Here is a 19,603-nt window from a genome sequence, read left to right as displayed (position 1 = left end):
AAGCACTACATATTGCACTTAAAAAATGAGAAATCTCTTTGGCCAAAACTGCCTTCACTGACTTGCCTTTTATTGGCCTTAGCTTGTGAAAGCTGTATAATAACAGCTTCTGAACTTGTGGCAAAACTGTGAACACCCTCCATCATGAAAGCAGTATCGCCCTCCATAAAATCCCATGCGATTTATTTTTTCTAGGATTTAGATGAAGAGAAGATAACTTTTCTCACCGGAGGAATCAGTGTTTCACCTTTTGCTAAGAGACAATGGAAATTTTATTTTCCCTCCCTACGTTCTTACCTCTCCATGCTAGAGAGCACAGGCCTAAACCTAATGCAGAAACTATTTTTGGTAAGTAAGGTGAGCATTCTTGCTTTCTTCACCTTCCCAGAATGCATCTGGAATTCAATTTTTATTAATGCTTTTGTAAAAACTACAACAAAAACTTATGGTGGGACTGCCTCAATTCTTTTTTCAAAAGGTGTACTAGAAATCCGTGTAAAAACCTTTAGGGAATCTTCACCAGGCAGGCAACCAGTTACACTCCACTCCACTGTAAACTATATTCAGAAAGTAAATGAGTGAATCCCGAAGGCTATTTAATTTCCTATGAACTAAAGTAATCAAGTATTTTCAGATATTCTATGCCTTTTTACCCTAAGTTGTAACATTTCTGGTTCATTCCTGAAAGATGGGCCATACTTAAAGTACAATTAGGGCCGGGCCGATGGCGTAGTGGTTAAGTGCACGCGCTCTGCTGCTGGTGGCCCAGGTTCGGATCCAGGGCGTGCACCAAGGCACCGCTTGTCAAGCCATGCTGTGGCGGCGTCCCATATAAAGTGGAGGAAGATGGGCACGGATGTTAGCCCAGGGCCAGTCTTCCTCAACAAAAAGAGGAGGTAGTGCCATGGATGTTAGCTCAGGGCTGATCTCACAAAAAAAAAAAAAAAAAAAAAAAGTACACAAACACAAAATAAATGATTGTGGTGGAATTATTTTATGTGGAAATGAGAGTTTTTTTAAGTAAAACTCCACCATTCGTCTGCTTCTCTACCTCCTTTATTTCTTAACTTATGTAAAAAGTGAAACAATCCTAGGACAGTATATCCATAAAGCAAAAGTAAATAGTATCTCCCAACCACCCTCCATCCCCAGAGTCCTGAGGTACCAGCATTAACCATCTGCCAACAGTCCATTCCTTTACCATGGTCTACACACCTCTTTACGTTGTTTCTTTTTCAGCAAACAAAACCAAAATAGGATAATACCATACATTTTACTCAACGATCAGCTTTCTTATCATTACATCATGGACAAATAAATCTGAACTGAACACGTTTTCAAAGTTGTACTTTACATTGAATAAACATTCCATAATTTATTCAACCCCTCCCCAATGGTGATTACTAAAACTTGTGGGGTTTTTTGTTTTCGCTTGCCACCTTCAACACTGCTGCTCTACTGCTCTTGAAACCATATCCTTACTAACTAGCACTCACGTTTCCACAGGACAGATCCTCCCAATGGGAATGACTGCCAGGTAACAGGGTGAGTCTGTTTTTAACAAATATTGCCAGAGTACTTTCCTGAAACGTTACAGCAATTTACGCCCCTACTGACATTGTGTGAGTGCCTGCTTCTCCACATCCTCACCAGCAGTATGTCTTAAAATCTGCCAATCTGATAGTGAAATGAATACCCAATTACTGTTTTAATGTCCTTGTCCACAGCTGTCACTTTCTGTGCAGCATCCGCCTTACTTTCTTTCCTGCTGGAGTCAGTCTTTTCCTCATGAGCTTATAGGAGTGTTCTGTTATTAGGATATTAACTCTTGGCAATATGTATCCTTTTTCTCCCTTTAGTTGTTTATCATCCATCTTTGACTTTACTTTTGGCCACTCAAAAATTTTTGTATTCACCATTTCTTGTTTTACTTCTTTCAAAAGATCTCCACTATCCCAAGGTTAGACATATATTCTCCTAATTTTTTTCTTATAGTTTTGCATTGCATTTTTCAATTTAGATCTTTAAACTATCTGGAATTTACCTTGTATATGGCGTGAGATGGGGCCTTAGCTTCATTTTCTTCCAGATGCGCAATAAATTATACCAACATAACTTATTAAAGAAATGATCATTTCCCCATAAGTGGTATTAAGACCTCATACTTACTTGCCTTTATTTCAGGACTGTATTCATGTTCTCTTAACTATTTGTCTGTTTCTGGGCCACTATCATCAAGTTTTGATCACTACTGTTTCATAGTAACTTTTAATATATGTTAAGGCAAATCTCCCTTAACTATACTTTAGAAATTTTTTCTTGGCTATCATCAGACATACTTTCACATAAGCTTTAAAATATTTTGGTTCTTCATATTTTTTGGTCATTAGATTTTATTTCTCAAATTTTCTACAGTGAAATCTGCAGTACTTACTTATGAATGTACCACAACTGCCATTGTGTTAGGATGGTTATGGCCCAGAAACAAGCATCCAATGTACCCTGGACACTCTACCCAGGAGCTCAGCGCCTCTGTAAGCATTCTGTCCACTCGCATGTCTTCGTTGGGCCACCTCTTCTCACCCTCCAGCTCCTAGCACTGTGTGTGTGTCCCTTTCACTGCACTGCCCTCACAGCTGGCATGGTGCTCATCTTGTTTACCCTACATATACTAGGCCTAACATAAAGTAACTAACCATTCAGTTGATATCTGATGAATAATTGAATGAGTTTCTTTGACTAGTCTCATCCTCTCACCTAATTTCTGGAAAGGCAGAAACAATTTAGTGTTCCTGAGAATTTCAAGAGTATTCGTAGCCAATCTTTAAATCCAACTGCTCAAATAGTCTGACAATAGCCATGCCTACTGTTCTGTATTAGGCCTTTCCACTTAAAGAGGATTTGCACATGTTTCTATTTATTCCTCACACTAAGCCTGAGGAGATGACTACCCTCATCTGACCAGTGAGAAACTGATGCTCATGGAAGAGAAATAATCTGCCCAAGGGGCATAATGACACGTGTAGTTCTAAACCAGTGAAAGAGCTGTTTCAGGAGTGGTTTGGAATCCTGAGTATGTGGGTATGTTTTTCAGGACAGCCTTCAAAAACTTAGTGTGTCATTTGCTCCATTCATTCATTCATTCACCAAATATTCCTCAAGGATCTACTATGTGCCAGGCACTGTTCTGGAGGCTGGGGATATAATAGTAAATGACAAAGATAAAAATCTCTGCCTTCAAGGAGCTTATATTCTAAGGGGAAAATAACCAGAAACCACAAAATAATTTGATAGCTAACATTTGAGTATTAACTCTGTGCTGTTCTACATGCTTTATGTAGAACTCATTTAATCCTCACAGCAACCCTAAGAGATAGCTTCTGATGTTATCCCCATTTTGCAGATGGGGTACCTAAGGCACAAAAGCAGCTAAGTTGTCCAAAATCACATAGCTGATGCAATGCAGAGTTGCAGGATTCCACCCCAGGCAGTGTGACTCCAGATCTCAGGCACTTAACTGCTATACTATGTTGCCTCTATAAAATGATTTTAAAGCATTATTCAACTATAATTAAACTACTTCATGGATTAAAGGGTCTTTTTTGTGGACTTGTCTAAGATTTAACAAAGATTTGAACCATTTTTTATGTAGAAAAACAAATTTTATTCCTCGCCCCCTACAAAAAAAAGGGGCAAAAATTCAGCAGCATCAAGAATAGGTTTTCTGCCACTCCTTCATGGCAAGGCCCCAAAGCTGGGAGAGACACAGCAGGGGCAGTACTAGGACTCTGTGCCTCTGCTCTCTCATGAGAGCAGAGAAACCCCTGGCTACCTGGAAGGAAGGGAAACAGTTAGGCTGGTGGCTGTAGGCTGGGTGTTCTAAGTGGGAGAAGCAGAACTACTGGAAATCTTTGCTCAGATTTGCAAAAGCAATATGAAATGGATGAGGGCTCTGAAGTTAGGCTGACCCTGGTGTTCAGACACTTAGGTTTCTGCACTTGCTATGTGGGCACATTACTAGTTCACTCTCTCACAGGATGGCTGTGAGGACTGAAGGAGTCAGGGTTGGTAGAGTGTCCAGCACCGCGCAAGGTATGTAAAACGGGCTCAACAAATCCAGGTCTGCTCCACAGTGTGGCCTATGCAAGTCTGCACTACCTTGTAATGTTAGCCTTCCCGCAGCACTAGCCTGGACAGCTCGTGAGGCCGCCTCAGTGAGCTCCTGTATGCAGAAGCCACTACAGTGAGGAGTGTGAACATGCAGTCCTGCTAAGGCAGATCCGGGGGATTTCTACAAGGACTCCAGAATCTTGAACTCCAAAGAGAGTTCCTCACTAAGTGACAGACTTTAGGAATTATGAAGAGTATGTGCACTAAAACATAAAAATTCCAGAAGACACAGGTTGGTAACACACAAGACAACTTCAGCGTTTTTACGTGACTATTAGTGGTGAACTTCACTTGCTACTTTGGGGGCACCCGTACGCTGGCACTGTGTGTGCATGCGCACGAGTGTATAAGGTATTTCCCATTCTCTCCTTAAGAATATCTGTATTCTGATTTACTCATAAGAACAACAGTTGGTAGTAATAAGATTTTAAAGGATCAGGTGCCAGTGCCCCTAAATATTTCTGTAGCCTTTGATTTTGTTCATGCATGTTGTACTGGGTACGATGCACAAACCATAAAAGAGTATCCTTGCATTTAAATGATGAGGAGATAACGTGAGTTAATGCCCATAATCATCAGGTGGTTAAAAGATTGTAAAAGCTGAACATCTACTTAATACTTTACCTTTCACAAGTGTAACACTCGCAGAACTCATTATTTTCTCCAAAAAACCCATCTCCATAATAACAAGAAATTTCTTCTCCAGGTTCAATATCTCTTAGAGCCTTCACACACGCTGTATCTCGACCAGTTGACACAAACTGAAATAAAGTTAACTCATTAAGAAACTCATACCTGAAGCAGAAACAAAATACTTGAGATAAAAAATTTTTATGCTTACCTTACAGTTAGGTCTGCAATCTGAAAAATGTCCAAAAGATAAAGTCAATTAACTGTAGGAAAGATCTGAAACACGAACAATTACAGAAATCTGAAATAAGCTTTCCATATAATTTTACAACTTTTGACAGAAATTTAGGTCTCAAGTTAGAGCACAGGAATATTTAATAAGTTTGTGGAAAAAAAGAAAAAGAATCCGTATTTCAAACCCTCCTTTAAAAGAAGATAAAGGTTTTACACAGTGTGATACGGCATTCTAATTTTTAGCAGTACTGCCCCACACCAGTGCTAACTAACACCTGAGAAAGAAAGCTTACCATGGTTTATAAATGCAGCAGGACCAAGCCAGAGCTGAGCACAGTTTTTCCTTGTGGAATACATGACACTGAAGTCGTTTTCTCCATGTCTAAGCAGCATGTTCTCCTCAATTTCTGAAAGTTCGGCAATACAACCCACCAGTAATTCTATTTTGTCATTTCGTTTCCTATTTAAAATATGTGATGTTAAAAATTACTAGTAATTATAAATAATACGGCTTCTGTTAATCAAATAATCCTGTCCACTAAACACCAGGGATTGAGAGGACCTGGCCGTGCGTACTTTGGCTGACTACCCTGGATCCCGCCTGGAAGCCCCACAGCCTTGTGCATGGTTGCCTGTGCGGCTGCTTTATCTCCACCGGAGACTGGAAGGTCCTCCAGGGCAGGAACTGTGCTACCTGTCTCTGACCCCCTGCAGCACCTAGTATAGTGTTTTGCAGGCAGAAAGGACTCAAATACCTGCTGCACTGAATTCACCTTGCTGACAATGGATGAAGGAGACAGAGACAGGTAGTAGTAAAGGGCTGTGAGGACCCAGAATTAGGACGTCCCCCTCTAGAGCAGCACCACCCAACAGAAATGTAATGCAAGCCAAACACCGAAACTTCAACGTTCTAGCAGCCACATTAAGCAAGTCAAGAGAAAACAGGTGAAATTACTTTTAGTAGTATATTTTAACCCACTAGATAATTCAACAGGTAAATCGGTATAAGAAATATTAACAAGAAATACAATTTAATATAAAATCTGGCATGTACATCACATTTAGAGCACTTCTCAATTCAGACTAGCCACATTTCAAGGGCTCAATAGCCATACATGGCTGGTGGCTACTGTACTGGACAGTGCAGCTCTAGAACCCGAGATCTCAAAGCTCCACCTCCAACTGCAACACAGGGAGCCATGGGAGCCGATTAGCAGGCTGACACCATCCCAAGGGAAATAACGTTCACTCACGAACACACATCCACTCAAGAGGCCTGGGAGGGGAGAATGCTCTTTGCCCACTCCATTTGTAGGTACCTGACCCTACACTTTTTGCTATAAGAAATACTGGGGGTGGTATATGAGAGGGGCTACATACTTCTTCTGGGAGATAAGGTAGGGAACAGGCATGAGAGGATAGATAAAAATCACATATTCTCTCTTCCATGTATGGCTTTTATCCCTCCAAGCTGGGCTCAATTTTATTACTTTTATTTAAGCTGGTACATACATATACATTTTTTGTAGGCAATGCGTTAGGAAGCTTCCACCTGGGAAATTCCTGGGATTATTAAGACTTCATACCCAACCTTTCTTCTAGGCCAGTGAAAGACTGACTCTGGAAGCCAGGTTACCCCTAACCTTTCAGTAGTCCTGTCACTGAGCAGGCACCAGACTCAATAAATGGAAAACAAAAAGCACTCTGGCTTAGTTTAGAGACAGAACCTGGTTTAACTCAGACTTCTAATCTCACCACCCTGACCCTGGTCGCTGGGCCGAGGCACTGGCCGTGCGCCGGCTCCTTTAGGGTGAGCTCTGGCTTCATTCCTCCCCACGACCTTCTTAGCACTTGAACAGTAATTTAAGGGAGAACTTTAAATAAAATGACTTCATGGGTTTATACTAGTATAATAGTTACCACTCTTTTGTTGCAACTATTTTGGCTCCATTTTGTTCTGATGAGTATCTATTACAAGGCAATATTTCAAATCCACTGTCAGTTGCAAACATTCGCAAGTAAATAAATACCTAAAACAGGAAAAAAATTGGTATTAACTTTATATTATTTATCCTGCTAGATTTTTTTCAGAATTATAAAAGCAAACCACCACCAACAATGTAAACATTTAAGATCATTAAGTAAAAAACTTTGCTGTTATTTAAAAATTTCAAGGGCCAGCCCCATGGCTTAGCAGTTAAGTGCACACGCTCCGCTACTGGTGGCCCAGGGTTCGGATCCTGGGCACGCACCAATGCACTGTTTGTTCGGCCATGCTGAGGCCGCGTCCCACATACAACAACTAGAAGGATGTGCAACTATGACATACAACTATCTACTGGGACTTTGGGGGGAAAAAAGAAGGAGGATTGGCAATAGATGTTAGCTCAGAGCCAGTCTTCCTCAGCCAAAAAAAAAAAAAAAAAAAAAAAAAAAAGAGGATTAGCACGGATGTTAGCTCAGGGCTGATCTTCCTCACACACACACTAAAAATTTCACGTAGTGGAAAAATTTCACATCTACCTAATAGCTTGGCTATGTCACTCTAAAAGTTCACAATGCACTTCACTTACAGATGACAAAGTTTTCTCTTTGGATAGTCATACAAATGATCTTTTTTTTTTTTTTTTTTTTTTTTTTTGTAAGGAAGATCAGCCCCGAGCTAACATCTATTGCCAATCCTTCTCATTTTTTTTCCCCAAAGCCCCAGTAGATAGCTGTATGTCATAGTTGCACATCCTTCTAGTTGCTGTATGTGGGATGCGGCCTCAGCATGGCTGGACAAGCGGTGCGTCAGTGCGTACCTGGGATCTGAACCCAGGCCGCCAGTAGCGGAGCGCGCGCACTTAACCGCTAAGCCACGGGGCGGGCCCCATAGAAATGATCTTAAGTGTTATTAGATCTTCATACTGATTAGTCTTATGAAAAACTGATTCAAAGTTTCAGTGTTCACTAAATTTAGGCTTTTGTTTCCTTTACTCTTATCCAGACGGATAAATACAGTAGTATTAATCTTATTACTACACCTACATGTTCCTTGAATAATTTCTCCTGCGTTTTGTTCTTGTTGAGAAAATAGTGCCGTGCCCATTCGCCTGAAGTCAAACATTTGAAGGCTTTCTCCAAGTGTTCATCTTTTTTAAAACGTTCAATTACTTCCTTTAGTTCCTCTTGCCTTCCTTTAATTGGCCGAAATCTGAAAGAAATCAAAACCATAACTTTAGTTATCTGCCATCATCCTGGGGCCACTGTTAAGAGATCTTGAGAAACAGGTAATAACCTAAAAACAGCCAGACCTAACAAAAGAGAACAATCAATCATGTTGATAATTACTATTCAAGTAATACTGATCACCAGGAAATATAACTTCTCTTTCTTCATAAGGTATTTTCATATTTTTATTTCACTGTTATCTCATTAACTGAGAGGTGACCAGATGATTCAAACGAAAGCTGTCTGATTCAGGCTACTACTAGTCCTCTACTTTGGAAGGTACAAAATGAAAGATCTAGAATACAGTTTGTCTAGTTGAGAATTAGAATGACAAGAATTTTGTAAAACATGCAGAATCAAGCCATAGGAATGCAAGGCAATGAGCTTCAGAAGAACGAAGAAGCAAACAAAACCATGCCATAAACAAAAACGCTCTCTACGTACAGATAGAAAAACCCCAAACTAGGCATCCCAACAGGTTGTGAAACACACCTTGATGTTCCAACACCCATGTCAAATGAATCTTTGCTAACTGCATTCAGAGAACAAAGAGAGGGCAAAAAGTACAATTGCAGCAGTGATACTGCTGTACTGGTGATGTAAGGAAAAAGTGTTGGGGTAGAATTTTAAAAGGCTTCTATTGTAAAATCGGCTATAATGACTTCAGAACATCACATGCTAGGCAGACATTAACACACGACACAATCATGGGCCATGTAAGCCCCTTGTTCTAAAGCTGTGTTCTCAATAAAACACGTGTACTATGATTAAAGGAACTTGGATCTTAATTTCAAAATTTCTTCTCATGTCAATTTCATTTGGCTTATTTTCCCAAATAAGGTTTTGGGTTTTTTTTTTTAACATCCAACAACAAAAAAAGGAATTACAGACTGCTATTCAAATAAAATACATTAAGAAAAAATATTAGTGGCTCAGGAGAAAAAGTATTTGCATCTTACTCAAACATTCAAAACTGCACATCTCATAAACCTGAAAATGCTAAAACTGAGATCAGATCTAGCACCAAGTCCAGCAAAGGAAGCACTGAAGCAGATTTTTTTTTTCTGATAAGCTATCACAAATGTATTCATAACATTTCAGTAAGATTTTAAGCCACAATATTTCACCAAGGATTTTTTATCAGATGCTGTATGCACAGGTGCTGTGGTGAAAAATATGAGAAAGAAGACATAGCCTCTGTTTTTGAATAGAAAAGTTAATTGGGACTAAGAGATACATACATGCATCAAACAGTTAAGCAAGGCATCAATAAGCAAATGAATGTTAATATGGTACAAACCACACTGCTATAGCACTTTAAGGTACGGAAATTATAACCAAGCTGTATTTGTTTGGGAAGGGGTTTTGGAGTTGACACTGATATGGGCAATGAGGAAAGCGGAAAATTCAGCTTTCTAAAGAAAAAGCAGAATATTACTATAAAGGCAGGAAACAATCAACAGAAGGCAGGCAAAGGGAGAGGAAATCTAAGCAGAAGATCTTAATAAGGCTGGATTCAGGGGCTGCACGGTGGCATAGCGGGTAAGTGCACGCACTCTGCTGCGGCGGCCCAGGGTTTGCAGGTGCGGATCCTGGGCGCGCATCGATGCACCGCTTGTCAAGCCACGCTGTGGTGGCGTCCCATATAAAGTAGAGGAAGATAGGCACGGACATTAGCCCAGGGCCAATATTCCTGAGCAAAAAGAGGAGGATTGGCATGGATGTTAGCTCAGGGCTAATCTTCCTCACAAAAAAAAGAAAAAAAGGAAAATAAATATTCAGTTTAAAAAACAAAAGGCTGGATTCAAAGAGATAAACAGGGGCTGAGGGAATCAGCTGGCTAACAACAGTAAAGGAAAGTACTAGAACAAGGAAGAGGGAAGACATGAGGTCCAGAACAGGTATAACACTATCTACTGGACAGGATCTCTAGAGGACCTCAGATATATTAATGCATGGTGACACTTCCAGGAACTTACTGGCTACAGACTCTAGCTTCACTAAGCTCTCAGAACTATTAAGCAGAACTATCTGAAAGAGTTCAAACACAACCTAGAGATATCATATGAAGAAATGGACAACGCCCTATTTTCTATTCCAATCAACTGGCAAACCAGCCCTCACAGATGAGTGGAAGTCCTTTCAACAATTCAGAATGTCTTTAACTAGGCTGTTAGAATAGCACTACTAAAATAATCTAAATATTCGCAAATTGTGGAAGTATCCAAACTTCCACACAGTTATATTAAACTACTTACTTGTAGTCACAGGTGATTCTGTCAAGACTGGGTTTCTCTAAGAAACTCAATCTAAAGCCTTCTTGAGGCAACCCTATACTCGAGTTATTTGCATATAAACGACAGATAAGACAACCAATCAGCTGCTAGCTAAGGCATATCACTTCAAGCAATACAAAATATGAAATGGCAGGAAACAACCCATATTTTGCACAATACATGAGAAAGCAATAGTTCACTTTGAAAAATATGATAAATAATCCATGTTAAGTGGCAGGGCTACAAATGACAGAAAGAGCCAAGCAATCTTTACATGTTCCATGTGGAATTGACCAACGGTGACACTCTTATTTCAAAATAAATCGCACAGCTCAACACATTAGAAAGCAAGTCAGAGGCAGAGCTAAACTCCCTAAAGCTCTTCAGAACATGACAGAAAGGTAAGGTGCAAACCTGGGATGGACACTGGCTCTTCCTGACAGGCTTTATGTGTCCTCTCCACTTCCTGAAACACGTACCTTCCTATCTAAAGACGCCACTCAGCTCTCCCTAGTTTTGTTTACTCTCTGTTCATGATGCCAAACAATTTACGTGCTAAAACCAACACAAAATAACCAACTCTTGATTCCACGTTTCCTGTGCTTTTTGTTTTTACTTTCCTGACTTCTACTGCCTTACAACACAAACAAAATCCCTGAATCTGCCCCTTGCTACCCACCAGCAAGAACCTCCATTTCACTTAAAATGTAATTTACTGTCAAAACTTACTGTCACAGTTGGCTGCTATAGGCGTGAAATGATAGTGAGGCAAAGGAAGAAGAAAATGGTTCTGAGTGCAGACAGGAAGGGGAAGAGACAGTTGTTTTCGATAATCCTATAGAAGTACATCAAAATCACCTGGCTCACAGTTCAAGTCAAATCCCATTATAACAAATACTGCAGGGAAATAAAAATTATTTAATAGCGTAAGATTGTTCCAACTATTAGGGCCAGAGCAAAAGGCACTGCGGACCTTAGGAAAAATTAAAGTAATTTTCTATTATTGAGTAGAAAAATACCCTCTTGTCTTCTCCTTAATGATAATCACTCTAAATCTCCCACACAAATTGCACAAAGCTATTTTTACACCATGGTTCTTAAAGGTAGAAGAAAATTTAGATTATCTAAAAACAACTCTCTTGTTCCACAAACGAGGAAAATAAGGTCCAACGAGGGCTGCTTAGTGGAAGGCCTGGGACTACTCCCCAGGCCTTTCTTGATGCCGCTCTCTTATCTGGACTACGAGGGCCCTCTTGTGTCCCTTCATGATTAGAATAGGATTTGACTTGTGTTTGCCATTGAGAACCAGCACTGGGCCCAGCCAGAGACAGCATTGGCTGGTCTACTGATGATACAGTGAAAGGGGTGGATGCAAATACATACTTTTAAATTTAGTATTTGGGGGTGGGATGGCAGGGGAGGCAAGAGAACCAGGTATCTGGCATTTCCAAATCAATATACCCTTCCTCCCTCTCTTAATATGAAACTTGCAACCTTAAATAAACCAAACATTTATTTTTCTCTTCCCACATCTCCGATCAATGGGTGGTATAAGAAATAAAAATATATCATTTACAATCATTTATTATTAAAAGGGGCAGAAAAAAACATGAATTCACACTCCCACACACCTGTTCCCCACTCTTTCCAGAGACTGACTTCCCAGGTTTTCTTGCTATTTGGTTTTTCTGTTTCCAAACCCAAGAGACCACTGTGGCAATGAAGAAAAGTTGTAGATTTGTATTAGCTGTACTACTGTGCCCTTCCATTAGCATGTACAGTCAAGAGCTGACTGGAGGGATGGGGAAAGAGGAGGGGGGACAGAAAAAAGGGAGCAAGGGAAGGAGAGAGGAAGAGAGAGAAAAATACTCAAATATTTAAGATATAAAATAAGAAAACCACGAGGCAACATCGTGAACACATTTCCCTCTTTGAAGCAAGTTCAATCACAAACTGATAGTTCGTAGATGCTGAGAGGAGGAGTCATGCTAAAACCACAGCTCTTCATTCCTTCTTGACCTGAAAATAAACAACAACCAGAAACATACCTGGCTGGGGCCTGCAATCAGTGCTCAGCTAATCCCAGGGAGTGACTCCTGATCTTTTGATGAATGATTTCTCTTAAAATTACCCTGTTATGGAGTACAAGTGGTTTTTTAAATATATCTATTACTAAGACCAAACTATTTTAAAAGGTTTGCAAAATGTTCTAAAAATCGTGTTTATGCTGACATCTCCAATTACTCAACATAAAGAACATTACAAAGGTTGAAACAGGTTAGTTGGTATCTTATTATTGCTTGTAATGCACTCTACCTACCTCACAGGGTTGTTGTGAGGAAAACTGTCAGATTTTGAAAAATGCCTTGAGCTCCTCGAAGGAAAGGCGCTATATAAATGCAAAAACAAACAACAACAATAAAAAAACTATTTGTATAATTTGTACTTGTAATTTCTAAGCAGACTTACAATATTAGTTGTAACAGAAAGCCTTAAAACACTGTGATATTCAAGAACTTGATGAAGACACGGGTAGGCTCAGCATGATAACAAAAGCCAGGATGCTAAAATTCTTTCCTGCCCATATAACATCCTTTCACCCTTGATTATATTAAGTTAGAAAGTCTAAAAACATCTTTATGTTTTCTAGTCAAGCATTTAATTTTCAAGTGACATTTAAAGTGATTTATAAATTCATATCCAACAGCAAATATGAATAATCAAATACATAAATAAAATAAAAATTAGATGGTTACAGTATTGGAAGGATGAGTCAAGACTGTACAGGCTCAAGTTTGGATTAGAAAAGTTCCAAAGAAGAAGTGCCCTGAGATGACTCTTCTCATTTCTTCTTATTTCCTGCTCAGCTCACTGCTCACTTGAGCCTCCCCGACTCCCCAGGATACTGTGAAATCTCTGGGTCTGCAGCCTAAACAAGGGGGCATTACCGAAAGCATCCATCCTTGCTTTACAATATCCATCTCCCCACTAGCTTTTTAAAAGATCAGAGGTATTACTAATAACGCTTCTCCGATGAAAAGGAAGAATTTAAGTTTCATAATTGACAAAAGTCAACTAAATCTAAATACTTCCCAATAAATTAAAATTACTGTTTTGTTTATACTGTTTCGAGATATTCATGCTACAAACTTAATTGTTAGCAAATATAGGGATATATTAAGATTAAAACATAGGCATTCAGAACATAGCCAGTTTGGGAAATTCTCAAATCATTAACCATCTACTGTTTCTGAACACTGTTCCTGAGGGTACAGTGAAAGAAGCAGAAAGGAGGAAAAAGGGCATTAAAAAAAGAGAAACTAAAAAATGACAATCAAATTAGAGATGTATAAACATAAGAACAAAGAGACCACTTATACCAGTAACATACAGACAGCTTGGAGAATTAAAATCCAAGCTCCAATCACATCTTCCAGTCACTTCTTTTGCACTCCAAAGAGAAAGAAGTCCATAAGCTAATAATTTAAGAAATATTCATGGTTATTCAAAAAAAGCACTACAGATTTTCCTTATTTTCTATAAAAAATATCTTTGAAAATGATATCAGTCAACATTCTGGTAAATTCTTACTAAAAAGATCAAGAACTAGAAGGGATAGTTTTATTTTCAAATAAGTCCACTAAGATTAAATGAAAATGTATACCTTTAACTAAGATTAACAAGTTTCATTAATAAAATTTCTGTGTATTCCTCAAATGTCAGCTTACAAGAGAGTCTGTTAAAACACCTTTGACACCCATGCCTCTGGTGAAAGGCGGAGAGCACTTCTTGACACCAACGCCAACTGCTCAGCCACACTGGCCTACAGTGCCAACACTGCTGCAAAACCAACCCGGTCTAAGCGGGAACAGGAGGATTACCTACACCATCAATGGCTATTTCAGGAACTGTATGAGTAGAATTAAGCGCTACACTGAAAAATGTGAATAGATGTTTTCTTCTGCATGTTTAACTTTTTAACCAGTTTTAATTTTAGATCCTTCAACTTCTATTCATAAAAAATTTTACGTACTAGACTGGATGAATTTTAATTTAGAGGTACTTGGATATAGTAAAATCTTGAGTTTTAATAATATTATAATAGTAATAGTTGTGTGGCAATCCTAAACTTTACATTTCAGGACTATGTTGTTTCTTTTTTTTGTGAGGAAGATTGGCGCTGGGCTAACATCTGTGCCCCTCTTCCTCTACTTTATATGGGACACAGCCACAGCGTGGCTTGACAAGCGGTGCGTCAGTGCCTGCCCGGGATCCAAACCTGCGAAGCCTGGGCTGCCAAGGCAGAGTGCGTGAACTGAACCACTACACCACCAGGCCGGCCCCAGGACTATACGTTTTTAAGTGAGCCCTAGGAAGCTACTGATAAGGAACTTTTTTATCCATTTATCACATCACAACGAAGTTCAGTAGGCCAGATGGTTTAGCACCTCAGTATTCCAAGGTAGTCAGGAGCGTGTTAGAAATTCAGACCCTCAGGCCCCATCCCACAGCTGCTGAATCAGAACCTGCATCTTAACAAGAGTCTCCAAGTGACTCATATGAAAACTAATTATGAGCAGCAGTTGTCCAGGAGGACGTCTACAGAAAGTATCAATTATGTTGTTTTTGCAGAAGCCAAGAACAGGTAACCCTTCATCCTCTGGAAGAGTCAAAGCATGGATTTCTGAATACATGGAGTTCCTTCCTAAGACAACCCATTTGGATGGAATGCTTTCTAAAATGGTTTATATCCTTCCACATTTCAGTACACAAGGCATAATGAACATAATCTAGCCCTTCCTTGATGACTCCAGGTCATAATTATGGGCCTTTGGGGTAATATCCCGAATGCCACTGGACTATTATGTGAAACAGTGATTCACATTTCTTAACTCAGAAAAGAAAAAAATCAAAGGCTAAAGGGTGACTTAAATACTATCAGGAGCCTCCAGGAGAAGAATGAGCACTGGTCTCTTATGTTCACTGGGAAAAGGAAAACTGACTTAAAATAACACAGAGTAGATTTTATTGGACTGCAGCGGTTCTGCTGATTTTCCAGAGAACAGCCATCCATTTGCCCATTTAGAAACTTTAGATAGTTTCCCGCGAACAGAGGGGTAAGTATCTTAATAATCTCTCAAGTCCATTCCAACTTTTCACTTCATTTTAGTAAGTAAAGATATATGATGACAGGAAATTACATGAAAATGCCAAAGGCACATTTTTACCTGAATTACTTCTTTCTTGATTTAGAATTGATAAATGAATTATACAGTATCTTGTTTTAATTCTGGCAAGGGATAGAATTAGAAGGGGAAAAAAAAGGATGCAAGATTTTCTTCTAATCACCTTTATTCACCAATTCCTACCTTCCCCCAACTAATTACTGGTGACTATCCACCTGGTGATCAAGTCCCTCTAGGGTAGTCACTGACACCAGTGCTAGCAAAAGAGTGACAAGTGGCCCCGAGCGTGCTCTACCTTTTAAACTCCTGCTGTTATGTTTTCCACCAGATTTGAAAACCCTTTGCCATGGAAGTTGAGAGATAAAAGTTATAAAGCTCTAGGGGCCGGCCCGGTGGCGCAAGTGGTTGAGTGCGCGCGCTCCGCTGCGGCGGCCCGGGGTTCGCTGGTTCGGATCCCGGGCGCGCACCGATGCACTGCTTGGTAAGCCATGCTGTGGCGGCGTCCCATATGGGGTGGAGGAAGATGGGCACGGATGTTAGCCCAGGGCCGTCTTCCTCAGCAAAAAAAGAGGAGGATTGGCTGATGTTAGCTCAGGGCTGATCTCCTCACAAAAAAAAAAAAAAAAAAAAAAAGTTATAAAGCTCTAACTAAGTGTTTGGTGGTAGTTAATTATGAAACTATCTAAGGGCCTTTTGATGTTTAAGGGAATTAGAATAAAGAAATTTAAAGGACGACAGATTTCAAGAGCAATGTAAAAATATCTTATATAGATGGCATTTGATAATAAAGCGGTTACAGATCTGTTTGTTATCTGTATACTGAATATAAGCACGTCTTTAAATATTCACTCTGACTTACGATTAGCTGAATCTCAAAGATTAAACATGATGGCAAATTCCCTACATACACTGGCAATTATTTAAAAGAAGAAAAGTCTGTAATAAAATCATGTAAACAACTGATGTAACCTACTTTAAGTAGAAAAAGAAAGCATATACATTTTCAAGGTTTTACAGGATACTTGTAAGATTTTTCTTTCAGCTAAGATAATATCAACATTTAAAATAGAATATGAAGATGCTCCTCCAGCTTTATACTTTAATAGAAATATCTTGAGATAAAATAAGAACACAGAATTAAAACTGGCAAGACGCTTAGAGGCTTTTATTGGTTTTTTTGGCTCACATATAGAAAACCCTTCTGTAGCAAAGAACTTTCTTTAACGTCATTTTAAATTCTGAGTAAAGTAAAATTAGCCATCTATTTTCTTAAATTCAGCATCATCTGTTCCATTCAGGATAAAGACTTAAAATTTACCTAGTATTCATTTTGTGTGTTTGAAAACCTAAATAGGGATCAAGAACCAAACTGGTTGCTAGGTCATCATTTTCACAGAGTTCCTTGGCAGACATTCCAGAAGATGGTACATATCGACTCTGCCCTTCAAATCCTGAATTACCATTACCTGTGAAAAGAAAAAGAAAAGTAACTCAAACTGAAAACTAGTTAAATCTACCTTAAAAACCTTTAGCTTCACTGTCTATTCAAGGTAGTAATCAAGAACTGAAATAACTTATTGCAATCAGTTTTAGTAATTAAGAACTGAGTACCTTTTGCATAAACAGAAAACCAAATGCAGCAAACTAACACGATTATTGAGAGTATGTGGTTAGCAGATGATGTCATCAGGTTCCCAAGAAGAGAATCTGGGGAGCTGTGAGACTCATTGGCTCAGATGCCCTACTCCCCCCCCCAAGGAAGAGATGCGAAAAAGGGATGGGTGGATGTTCATTACTGCAGCAAGACAGCATAAGGGCCATCACAGACAGGGCTGGGGCAAGGAGGAAACAAGAGGAACACCAGACACTCTCGGCAGTAAGTACCAGATGGTAGATCTCAAGTACCAAAAGGAGGAGTTAACTTCGGCTTCCGGCTTTGGGGCAGATGATTATTACCCCCACTTTGCTGGTAACTGAGGCCCAGAGGTTAAGAAACTTGCCTATGATTACAGCGAGGTAGCAGAATTGGGAAAAGGAGTACAGAAAGAATGACAGGCCTATTTCCAACTGACCTGTTGGAAAGAGATTTTGAATGAATGGATAAAAATAGGGAAGGGAAGTGACTGAAATATATAATTGAAGCAATTGGGTTTAACTCTGGAAGAAAAACAATATAAAGAGAGGAAAGAAAGGCCAAATTTGTATGGATGAAGTTTCACCAGTGCTGAGTTGAGTCTGATGTACGTCTCTGACAGTCTTTTCATGGAGTCAGCACATGTAATTTAGAGAACACCAGCAGTATAACTTGAAGCCTCTCAAAATTGAGATGTGCAAGAAAGAGAGACACAGTGAAAGGTGTAACCTTTTCATTCACTCTTTCAAAAAAACAAAATAAACACTTACATGCAAGTCCCTGCCAAAGGGTAGGAGTACGTCTTGCAATCAAATTATTTTCACGTAGGTATGTGAAAAGCTATCAAAGTCATTATATTTTCTATAACTGTTTCATTGAAATATAATTCACATACCATACAATTCAACTACAAAAAGTGTACAATTCAATGGTTTTTAACATATTCACAGAATTGTGTAACCATCACCACAATCAATTTTGGAACATTTTCATCACCCCCAAAAGAAACCCCATACCCATTAGCAGTCAATATCCATTTCTCCTTTCGACAGCCCCTGACAACCACTAACCTACTTTCTGTCTCTATGGATTTGCCTAGTTTGAAAATTTCATATGAATAGAATCACACAATATGTGGTTTTTTGTGACTGGCTTCTTTCAATTAGCATGTTTTCAAGGTTCATCTATGTTGTACCATGCATCAATACTTCATTCCTTAACACGGCCAAATAACATTCCATCGTATGGACATGCCACATTTTGTTTATTCATTCATCAGGTGGTGAACATTTGGGCTGTTTCCGCTTTTTAGCTATTATGAATAATGTTTCCATGAACATTCATGTAAAACCTTTTGTGTGTACATATGTTTTCAAATCTCTTAGGCACATACCTAGGAGTGGACTTGCTGGGTCATGTGGTAACTCTATGTTTAATCTTTTGAGGAAATGCCAGACTGTTTTCCAAAGTGGCTGTACCATTTTATGTTCCCAACAGCAGGGAATGAGGGTTCTAAATTCTCCACATCATCACCAACACTTGTTATTATCTGTCTTTTTGATTCCAGATATCCTAGTGATTGTGAAGTGGTATCCTGTGGTTTTGATTTGCATTTCCCTGATGACTAATGATTTTGAGCATCTCTTCATGTACTGGCCATTTTTATATCTTTGGAGATATGTCTGTCTATTCAGATCCCTTGCCCATTTTTAAATTGGAGTTTTTTGTCTTTTACTGTTGACTTATAAGGGTTCTTTTTTCTTTTTTTTTTTTAATTTTTCTTCCCCCGAAAGCCCCAGTGGATAGTTGTATATCATAGCTGCACATCCTTCTAGTTGCTGTATGTGGGACGCGGCCTCAGCATGGCCGGAGAAGCGGTGCGTCGGTGCACGCCTGGGATCCAAACCTGGGCCGCCAGCAGCGGAGCGCGTACACTTAACTGCTAAGCCACGGGGCCAGCCCTATAAGAGTTCTTTATATATTCTGAATACTAGTCCTTTATCAGATGTGTGATTTGAAAATATTTTCTCCCATTCTGTGAACTGTCTTTTCACATGTTCTTGATGGTACCCCTTATATAGCACAAAAGTTTGCAACCTTTATAAATTTCAATTTATCTTTTTTTTTCTTTTATTCCTTGTGCTTTTAGTGTCATATCTAAGAAACCACTGCCTAATCCAAAGTCATGAAAACTTATGACTAGGTTTTCTCCTAGGAGTTTTATAGTTTTAGCTTTGAATTTAGGCTTTTGATCCATCTTA

General features: G+C 39.2%; 1 protein-coding gene across 6 annotated transcripts in view; it reads right to left on the bottom strand.

Annotated features, from left to right (window-relative positions):
- Positions 1 to 19,603, bottom strand: part of KMT5B (lysine methyltransferase 5B) — a 55,334-nt gene that overhangs the window by 12,527 nt on the left and 23,204 nt on the right. For 5 of the 6 annotated variants that reach the window (XM_058526216.1, XM_058526214.1, XM_058526219.1 and 2 more), the window contains 7 exons: positions 17,028 to 17,175; positions 12,844 to 12,912; positions 8,065 to 8,230; positions 6,955 to 7,064; positions 5,328 to 5,494; positions 5,012 to 5,031; positions 4,795 to 4,931 (listed from right to left, as the gene is read on the bottom strand). In XM_058526216.1, the coding sequence (XP_058382199.1) occupies positions 4,795 to 4,931; positions 5,012 to 5,031; positions 5,328 to 5,494; positions 6,955 to 7,064; positions 8,065 to 8,230; positions 12,844 to 12,912; positions 17,028 to 17,175 (817 nt within the window). The remainder of the gene's footprint in view (positions 1 to 4,794; positions 4,932 to 5,011; positions 5,032 to 5,327; positions 5,495 to 6,954; positions 7,065 to 8,064; positions 8,231 to 12,843; positions 12,913 to 17,027; positions 17,176 to 19,603) is intronic. The other variant, XM_058526217.1, reaches the window with a different exon arrangement.

This window comes from Diceros bicornis, chromosome 31 (assembly GCF_020826845.1).
Source record: "Diceros bicornis minor isolate mBicDic1 chromosome 31, mDicBic1.mat.cur, whole genome shotgun sequence".
NCBI lineage: Eukaryota > Metazoa > Chordata > Mammalia > Perissodactyla > Rhinocerotidae > Diceros > Diceros bicornis.
This window is presented reverse-complemented; position numbering and strand designations above follow the sequence as displayed.